Source organism: Archocentrus centrarchus, chromosome 17, assembly GCF_007364275.1.
Source record: "Archocentrus centrarchus isolate MPI-CPG fArcCen1 chromosome 17, fArcCen1, whole genome shotgun sequence".
NCBI lineage: Eukaryota > Metazoa > Chordata > Actinopteri > Cichliformes > Cichlidae > Archocentrus > Archocentrus centrarchus.
The window spans coordinates 22,548,153-22,557,611 of record NC_044362.1 but is presented as its reverse complement, the minus strand read 5'-3'; the positions used below and the strand labels follow the sequence as shown (position 1 = coordinate 22,557,611).

At 40.5% G+C, this 9,459-nt stretch overlaps 2 protein-coding genes and 1 non-coding gene across 4 annotated transcripts; 2 read left to right on the top strand and 1 right to left on the bottom strand.

Annotated features, from left to right (window-relative positions):
- The first annotated feature begins 69 nt into the window (after nucleotides 1-69).
- myl12.2 (myosin, light chain 12, genome duplicate 2) lies at nucleotides 70-3,228 on the top strand. 2 transcript variants are annotated; one of them, XM_030751229.1, is made up of 4 exons: nucleotides 70-198; nucleotides 2,075-2,282; nucleotides 2,468-2,629; nucleotides 2,716-2,888. In XM_030751229.1, the coding sequence occupies exons 2-4, from the start codon at nucleotides 2,099-2,101 to the stop codon at nucleotides 2,886-2,888; spliced, it is 519 nt and encodes a 172-aa protein (XP_030607089.1). In that variant the 5' UTR covers nucleotides 70-198; nucleotides 2,075-2,098. The 2 variants fall into 2 exon arrangements, with proteins under 2 accessions (XP_030607089.1, XP_030607090.1); XM_030751230.1 differs by lacking the exon at nucleotides 70-198 and having other exon boundaries at nucleotides 2,099-2,282; nucleotides 2,716-3,228.
- A 221-nt stretch (nucleotides 3,229-3,449) lies between these two features.
- bag1 (BCL2 associated athanogene 1) lies at nucleotides 3,450-7,591 on the bottom strand. Its single transcript, XM_030752181.1, has 7 exons — nucleotides 7,460-7,591; nucleotides 5,229-5,357; nucleotides 5,054-5,136; nucleotides 4,854-4,967; nucleotides 4,659-4,766; nucleotides 4,503-4,565; nucleotides 3,450-4,389 (listed from the first exon to the last, which is right to left on the bottom strand). The coding sequence occupies exons 1-7, from the start codon at nucleotides 7,494-7,496 to the stop codon at nucleotides 4,300-4,302; spliced, it is 624 nt and encodes a 207-aa protein (XP_030608041.1). The 5' UTR covers nucleotides 7,497-7,591; the 3' UTR covers nucleotides 3,450-4,299.
- Nucleotides 7,592-8,601: 1,010 nt separating this feature from the next.
- trnar-ucu (transfer RNA arginine (anticodon UCU)) lies at nucleotides 8,602-8,693 on the top strand. The gene is given in 2 exon segments: nucleotides 8,602-8,638; nucleotides 8,658-8,693. It is a non-coding gene; the product is annotated as a tRNA-Arg (tRNA).
- The last annotated feature ends 766 nt before the right edge of the window (nucleotides 8,694-9,459 follow it).

Below are 9,459 nucleotides of genomic sequence, written 5' to 3'. Positions count from 1 at the left end.
AGAAGAGGAAGTGGAGAGGTAAACAAACTCAAGGCTTGGAATATTCCAGACCGTTGGTTCTTTCCAGCTCCGCTCTGATTGGTCCGTTTGGGCAAGAGGAAATAAAACATTGATGTTTCTCATCTTCAGCCTGTGGATGCTGTGATACCTGTGTGTGCAGCTTTTTTTTGGCCTATAAATTGTACACTTTTTTCTAAGGTATGCGATTTATTTTGCATATATCTAGTGCACCATGAAGCTACATAATTTGAGGACAAAGGACGTGTGTTTTTCTGGTGAATAAATCTCGGCTAGCTGGCTAAAGCTAGCCTGGTCAGCCAGTTATTTAGGTCAGCAGGGGGCTAGCTGGCAAAGCTGGCAAATAATTAAGAGATTTTATTCGTATTATGTGGGCTTCGTGGCGTACATTATGTATTGTGTGTGTGCTACAGCTCAAATAAAGGTGATATAGGTCACCTATCAGTAACTATATTTGCGTTATTGTCATATTGCGTGGCAGGCGAGCATAATTTGATGTGATACTACTTTAATAACTGAAATCGCCGGCAAGCAAATGACTGCTTCAGTGCTTTACTACCATAAAACAAGTACTGGGTGTAGAGGATCCATTTAATGCAAGTGGTCACAAGCTGAACTACACTCATCAGACATTTATCAGGTACACCTTGCTAGTACTTGGTTGGATCCCCATTTGCCTTCAGAACTGCCTTAATTCTTCGTGCCACAGATTCAACAAGGTGCTGGAAACATTCCTCAGAGGTTTTGGTCCATATTACATGATAGCATCACACAGTTGCCTCAGCTGGACATCCCAAAATCATAAGAAGATGAGTACACTGTGGTCATAAAGAGATGGGCATGGTCGGCAACAAGTAGACTGTGGTGTTTAAATGATGTTCGGTTGGTACTACGTCAGCCTGATATAAGGCAGGATGAATCCATGCTTTCATGTTGTTTATGACAAATTCTGACCCTACCACCTAAAGCTCACAGCAGAAATCAATACTTGTTAAAAAGGAAAGGTTTTTCCAGTCTTCTCCAATGTTGGTGAGCACGTGTGAATTATAGCCTCAGTTTCCTGTTCTTTGCTAACAGGAGTGTCACAGCAGAAGTGTGGTCTTCTGCTGCTGTAGCCCATCTGCTTCAAGGTTCAATGTGTTGTACATTCAGAAAGGAGTTTGGCCATTCTCCTCTGACTTCTGGCTTTAACATGGCATTTTCAGCCAGAGAACTGCTGGTCACTGAATGTTTTCTCTTTTTTTGGACCACTCTGTAAACCCTAGAAATGGTTGTGTGGGAAAATTCCAGTAGATCATCCCATCTGGCACCAACAACCACAAAGTCAGTTAAATCACCTTTCTTCCCCATTCTGATGCTCAGTTTTAACTTCATCAGATGATCTCAACTATGTCTGCTTACCTAAATGTACTGAGTTACTGCCATGTGATTCGCTGAATAGAGAAACAGCAGCTGAGACATGATGCCATATAGTTTCATGTGTTTCAGTACCTCTGATGGGCAGAAATAAATGTGGACTGATGTTGTTTCATTTCCAGGAACATTGCAAATATGAAGCTTTTGTCTTGTAGTTTACTACTGTAGAACAGATTACTGCACAGAATAGTAATAATACAGGAATTAACCTGTTTTTCATCTTTTTTTTAAAATTTCTCATGTAACAGATTAGGTTTTCTTTTAAAATGATAACCTACTGTAAATTCTTTCTGACATATTATCATTACTCATCCATTCTTCATTAATATTAAATGCGACAATATGACAGTAGTATAAACCAAATTAGCTGAAAATTAATCGACTTCCCAACATCTCGTGACATCTTACTAAGTTATTTTCCTCTCTGTTTTCAATAAATTGGCTGGACCCCTTGTCAATAACATCCAGTTCATAGCTTGCACTGTAAATAATTCAAACACACTTAACAGCCAGCGTAACAAGGGAACATTCTTCAAATAGCGACTGTAAGTAATACAGTCAAGATAAGAAAAACAATTAATCTTTCATTAGGACATGTTGTTTAATCCAAGTTGACACCTTTCATGTGACTGTTTTACAGGAGGGGGACTTACAACCTGCCAACATGTCAAGCAAAAGAGCCAAGGGGAAGAACACCAAAAAGCGTCCTCAGCGTGCCACCTCCAATGTGTTTGCCATGTTTGATCAGTCTCAAATCCAGGAGTTCAAAGAGGCTTTCAACATGATCGACCAAAACAGGGATGGCTTCATTGACAAAGAGGACCTTCATGACATGCTGGCCTCATTAGGTAAACTTGATTTATTTACACATATTTACTAAGTGATTACAAGGAGATGTCTACAGTTAAAACTGTATAAATGAGGCTTATTTGAGGCTCATATCCAGAAGTTAAGAGATTACAACTTTTTGTAAACTCCAGTGTTCACTGAATAAAATGGGTTAGAGCCACTCTGACCTTAAGCTTTTTCCCAGGTAAGAACCCGACAGATGAGTACCTGGAGGCCATGATGAATGAAGCACCAGGCCCAATCAACTTCACCATGTTCCTGACAATGTTTGGAGAGAAGCTGAACGGCACCGATCCTGAGGATGTGATCCGCAATGCTTTCGCCTGCTTCGACGAGGAGGGCACAGGTGAGCTAATGTGTTAAACTGACGCAGATATAAAGTTTTCCATATATTTATGTCACCTGCAAGAATGAAACAGTTTCTCCCCATAGGTGTTATCCAAGAGGAGTACCTGCGGGAGCTGCTCACCACAATGGGCGACAGGTTTACAGACGAAGAGGTGGACGAGCTTTTCCGCGAGGCACCCATTGATAAAAAAGGCAACTTCAACTATGTAGCATTCACACGTATTCTGAAACATGGTGCAAAGGACAAAGATGACTAGTGACAGAAGCAACGCTGTATTTGGTTCATTCTTTACTCCATGTGTATCTTTAATGGGTTTCCATTCAAGTTAGGAAAGCTTCACTGTGGTATACTTTACTGAAGCCCCTTTGTTTAAGCTGCTTGTTGACCCTCAGGGTCCCTCCAACCAACCCTACTTTAAAGCTTGTTTGCACATCTGTGATAATATCACTAAGCGGTCTGTATAAGCTATTGGAGATATATGAAAAAAACCCATAGATAAAGCTGGAAATAAACTGATGCCAGATGTCTGTTATTGTGACTGAATCAGCTGTATTTTATAGAATAAGTTTGGCGATTAAAATGTGTTCTGAGATGAATCACCAGTACTCTTCATTTTTCTAAAAGTTTTATTTTAAAACAGAGGAAAATTGATATGACGCATCTGTCTTGACACAAGTTTCAGAGATACATGAACACATGGTATCAGCCACTGGATTTAATTAAAGGTGCTTGCTTGTTTAGTAATCTTAATATTGAATACACTACATACAATATATGGACAGCGCTGCAGTATCAGCAGGGTTTTTTTGTTTTTTTACGTGCATGGGCTAGGACTACAACAGGTCGTAAAATATACTGATATGAGATTTGCTTATCACCTTGATTATTCTGGGTCAGTAAGTTTAAAACCCAAATTTAGGATATCGTCACATTATGATCATGAAAATTTGTTGGTTTCACAAATGCCAAACTCATCAGAATCCAATTCAAGGCCATGGGGTGGGGAGTGGGGGAGATGCCTATCCCAGCTGTCATAAGGTGACAGGCAGGGTACACCGTGCATGGGCTGCCAGTCTATCACTTGTTCTCAAAAAGACACAATGGCAGGTAAAAGCCAGGAAACAGAGACATCATCCACACCTGACCTCAACCCAGTAGGACAGTAAATATTATCACACAATGTACTAAGCCTCCTGTGGCCTAATTGGAGCACAATGCTGCATGGATACTACTTTTTGAAACGTCACCAATTAAATGTGTGTCCATATATTTCTGGCCATGTTACTCACTGCAGTTAGTACACAATGAGGAAAAAAACTCATGTTACTGTGAGACACTGAGTAACAAACAGGTGACATTTTTAGAGATCTGGCATTGACAGCTCTGCATCAGCATCTACATGATTAAAAGCACCTGTGATCCATTTACTGAAAGTCTGTAGTTACAGTTTCTCAGACAGCACTACGTATCTGTCTTGAACCAGGAGGATCTGCCCTTGTTATGTACCCAATAACCAGCATCTTTCTTTTCACAGAATCGTTCACAGTGACTCGTACACATCACACCAACAATAAATAAACCAGGATCAGCTTCACATTTGAAGCTTTTTGCACACTTTGTTATTGCTCACAGAGCAATGTATAGAATAAGTGACATAAGAGACTTCACTACTCTGCCAAAGCAAGGTTTTTTGACTGGATCTTTGATAGGTGGTCTGATATACAAGCCTCAATCTTGTCACACTGGGCGAGGAAATCCTGTGGACATACGATAAAGATCAGACTTAATTTTACTCTCAACAGTTTTCAATGAAAGCATGACAGAGGAAAATAAAAATAAAACGAGGAAAAATAAAACCAAGCATGCTAACCTGCACTGTTTTTACAAGTCCTTTTTTCTTCATTCTGCAGTCGTTGAAATTTTCTGGGACACTCTGTTAAAAGAGGAGCAGCTGATGGTTTGCTATACATGACACACAATTAAAGCAGGCACTCAAAAATAGATGCTTACAACTAAAATAGATTACCATAGCATCTATCTGCTCCAGGATCTTCATGAACTGCTCAGCGGCTATTTTTACTCTCTGGTCTAGTTTACCCAATGCCTCTGCCTGGAGGTCTTTGGCCAGGAAGCCCTGTGATAGGATGAGGGTGACAACAATATATTAGAGGATGGGACAAGAAAAGAGACATATTATCAAAAACGACATCTGACTGCTTACATTTTTCAGGCCAGTCAACTCCCCATCTACCTTCTCCAGCTTCTTAGCTGTCTGCTCCACAGATTTTTCAATATCTTTAAGCTTCCTCAGTTCAGCTTCTTCCTCTGGACTGTTCTGTTTATAGATTGTCATTAGTGTTTTTTAAATGCATGCATACAGACACGCACCAGAGACGTGGCACATGTATTGATATGCTTTACCCGCTTTCCAATCATCATGAGTTTGCAGCCTTCTTTTATTCCATAGCTGGATAGACTCTCTTCCATGTCCTTCAGTGACTTCCCTGAAATGAAAAAAAAGCAACTTCAAAACCAGATATATGAGATTCAATCTCAATTGGGGTGTGAAAAAAAAAGAAAGACTTGAACACTCTACCTTTACAGATGAGTTTCTGTGAGGCAGATGGGACTCCGGTGGCCTGAGTGAGAGCATCTGACAGGTCTTTAACAGTGGGTCCCTTTCCACCCTCATGGCCTGTTAGTGTGATGCTGTGCTTAGATGATCCTGAAATAGGAGACAAAAAAGTAAATAAATCTCTCAAAATATCATTATAAGCACTTACATGTGTGACTATTAGTCTATAAACACTGGGACGTATAGCCTATTACTCATATAAAGCATATAGTCTTTTCTATCAGTCCTATTTAGAAGTAAACATCACCTATCAGATTTAAAATAAAAACTGCTCAAAAATATTAAAGGAACACTTTGAAAACACATCAATGGAATGGGGAAAAAAACATGCTGAATATCTATACTGATATGGACTGGGTAATGTGTTGAAAGAAAGGATGCCACATTGTTTGATGGAAATGAAAATTATCAACCTATAGAGGGCTGAATTCACCCTGAAAATCAAAGTGAAAAATGATGTGGCAGGCTAGTCCAGTTTGCTTGCATGTGTCACTGACATGTCAGGGCATGCTCCTAATGAGATGATGGATGGTGTCCTGGGGGGACACCACCCTCCCAGATCTGGATGAGGGAATCACTGAGATCCTGGACAATCTGAGGTGCAATGTGGTGACATCGGATAGACCAGGTTTGGGCAGCTCTCCGGCACCTGGGGCCTCGCTCTCAGCTTATGCTGGGATGGCTGGCCTCTGAGGAGGTTGTTAACTCTGCTTCTCTGGGGCTCTTGCCCTTTGGCAGTGGGAACTCCAGCTGGGACCTCCCTCCTCCTTCTTTGAGATTGGACACGCGGTTATTATCGAGATGTGTGGTCTCAGGTTTTCACTGCCCTTTGAGGGGCTGCGGATGACCTGGGGTTCCTGAGTCTTTCTCTGTCTGCCTCTGGCTCCAGGAGTCATTGTTGTGGCTTCTCACTCTCATTATCAAGTACATTTCATGACTAACGCGCGCGCGCGCACACACACACACGCAACAGAACAAGAGTGTGTTTGTTCTTGTGTTCTTCTCTTTCAAGTGCTGTTTGTTGTTTTTTCTTTTTATGTGTTTGTTTCGTTACAGATGCAGCAGTTGGTGACTACCCCCCCCCGCCCCGAAATTGCTCTATCATTTCTTCTGCCTCCAGGCAGTGAGTGCAGGACATCAGGCCCTCAGGCCCTCATGCCACCCTCATGAAGTCGGTTTCTGATTGTCTGGTCAGCTGGTCAGAGACATTCACACCAGTGGCCTGCTGGAGGTCACTTTGTGGAGCCCTGGCAGTAGTCATCCTGTTCCTCCGTGCACAAACGAGCAGATACTGGTCCTGCTAATGGGTTAAGGACCTTCAACTGCCCTGTCCAGTTCTCCTAGAGTAACAGCCTGTCTCCTGGTATCTCCTCCATGCTCTTGAGACTGTGCCGGGAGACACAGCAAACCTTCTGGCAATGGCACGTATTGATGTGCCATCCTGGAGGAGCTGAACTACCTGTGCAACCTCTGTAGGGTTCAGGTATTGCCTCATGCTACCAGTAAAGACACTGAGCCTTGCTAAATGCAAAACTAGTGAAAAAACAGTAATTAAAAATGACAGTGGCCTCCACCTGTAAAACCATTCCTGTTTGGGGTTGTCTCATTGTTGCCCCTCTAGCACACTTGTTGTTAATTTTACCTGAAACTGATTAACAACCCCCTCTGCTCCTTAACTGACCAGATCAATATCCCATAAAAGTGTTCCTTAAATGTTTTTGAGCAGTATATGTTGAAGAACCAATTGCATATTTAGTTCCGTTTTTAACGACAGTTTGTTAAAATTTGTTTCATAAACCACTGCTGTGTGAGGAAAAATAATTGCAAAACATTTAAGAAGCGATTTGGCAGCATTGAAACATTACAATTTCTGAGCAGCTCTCCTGTGTGTTCCAAATGTGCAGTAGCATGCTTCTTTGAACAAAACCAGTTACATCTACACACTTCTTGATAAACGTGACACTGTAAATGCTGACATTTACTGTAGTTCATGTATTTTTTTTTTACTTATTGAAGAACAACATATAAGCAGCGGGAACTAAGTTAAACTAAAGCTTAGCCAAGTGAACCACACAGTCGGTGGAGAAGAGCTACAGTAGCTGAGTCGTTTCAAGCAACTAGTCGCTACGACCTCCATTTTAACTTCTATCCTGTGGTAATTATCGTGTAGTATAAAGCCGGAATGTTATTACCGTATGCGACTGTCACAGTTATCGTTTGCTCCGACATTTTGCTTTTCAGCGTCCTTTAATCACAACATGAATCGTAAAGCTAACTGTTGCTTATTGCTAACTACTTCCGGTGTTACAGTTTAACTGGTGATCCTATTAACTGGTGTTATTCCAGATGTTGCTTCCGCACATTCGTATGCGTGATGTTTGACTGGATTAAAGACGTGGCTAACCTAAGCTAAGGTAAAACAAAATATAAAAACAGAATAAAATATAATAAACTACAATAAAACGCAATAAAAATGCCATCACCAGTTCAGGCAGATGCACATCACTGTTAATGTTATCCTCAGATAAGGTTTCTAAATACATCTTTAATGATGTGCCTGGAGTCATTTTTGGATCTTTCAACATTATATCACCTCACCCAGGTGACTGAAAAGTTATTTCCGGTATTTTATCTGTTGTAAATGACTTGCTGGCCTATAATCTGTCAAACATATCTCAAACATATGTCTCATGACATTAAAAACATTAAAAAATTTATTTTCAAAGAGAGATCTGGACATAGGGCAGCAGAAATTGCAACAAATATAACATAAGAGTTCTATAAAGATATTTTAAGTGGCCAAAAAGGACCGGATTGATTATAATGTGGAACACATATCACGTACAGTGATGCTGATTCATGAGGATATCTGAAAACTTTATTTATTTTATATTATAATATATATGTAATATATAAAATATAATACATATTTTATCTTTTATTTTACGTTTTGTCAAATGAAACGTCAATTCTTGCTACCAGAAATACCATTGGTGTGATGAATCCGTGAATAGAAACATATGGAGTCGCACGCGCCTCTGTGGTTCCTCACCGCTCGACATGATCACCATTTAAGCTGGAACACCGGAAGCACTTTTTCTTTTCTTATCGCTCACTCTTTTTTTTTTTTTTTCTTGCAGCTCCCCACACAAGTCAGACATACTCAAAATGAAGCTTACTGCGCAGCCTTGTTTTTTTTTAAATACTTATTCTTAACTGTGGTCCCACGTGCTAGTAAAGATAACCTGATGTGCATGAACAAACAAAACTTTAACGTTAACATCTCGACGTATGACGTATGAGGGCACGTTACGTACCGAACCAGTCGGTAGCTGGCTCTGTGGCGCAATGGATAGCGCATTGGACTTCTAGTCAAGCACTTGAGAGGTGATTCAAAGGTTGTGGGTTCGAGTCCCACCAGAGTCGGATTTTTAAGATGAATTCTCATAATCTCCAGCTGTTCTTAAACTCTTTTAAAATGGTAATAGTTATTTGTAAACTGTAAGTAAAAGGCTGCTCTAACAGTTCTAAGTATTTGTCATTGAAAGAATTTATTTGTTGCAAGGACACAGATGTTCTATATTTTCCCATCAGATTTTTATTTGTATCAGGGTATGAATCATCTTGAAGACACCTTTTGGGGATTCGGGTGAAGTGCAAATGGCCACTTCATTAGGTACATTAGGTTACTCTTTATGAATGCAAATATGTAATCAGCCAATCACATGGCAGCAAGTCAGTACATTTACGCATGTCTACATGGTCTAGACAACCTGCTCAAATTAAAGCCAAACATCAGAATGGGGAAGAAAGGTGATTTAAGTGACTTTGAATGCATGACTATTGCTGCCAGATAGGCTGGTCTGAGATTGTCAGAAACTGCTTATCTACTGGACTTTTCCCACACAAACATCTCTAGGGTTTACAGAGTATGGTTCAAAACAAAACCAAAAAAAAAAAGAGAAAATATCCAGTCAAAGGTTCAGGCTGCTGCTGGTGGTGTAATGGTGAAGGGATGTTTTTTGGCATACTTTAGTATTGTTTGAGTTTGTATCACCTGAGTATTATTGCTGACCCTGTTCATCCCTTTATGATCACAGTGTACCCAACATCTGATGGCTGCTACCAGCAGGATAACTCACCATGTCACAGAGCTCAACTAGTATCCTGAACATGACAAATGAGTTCACTG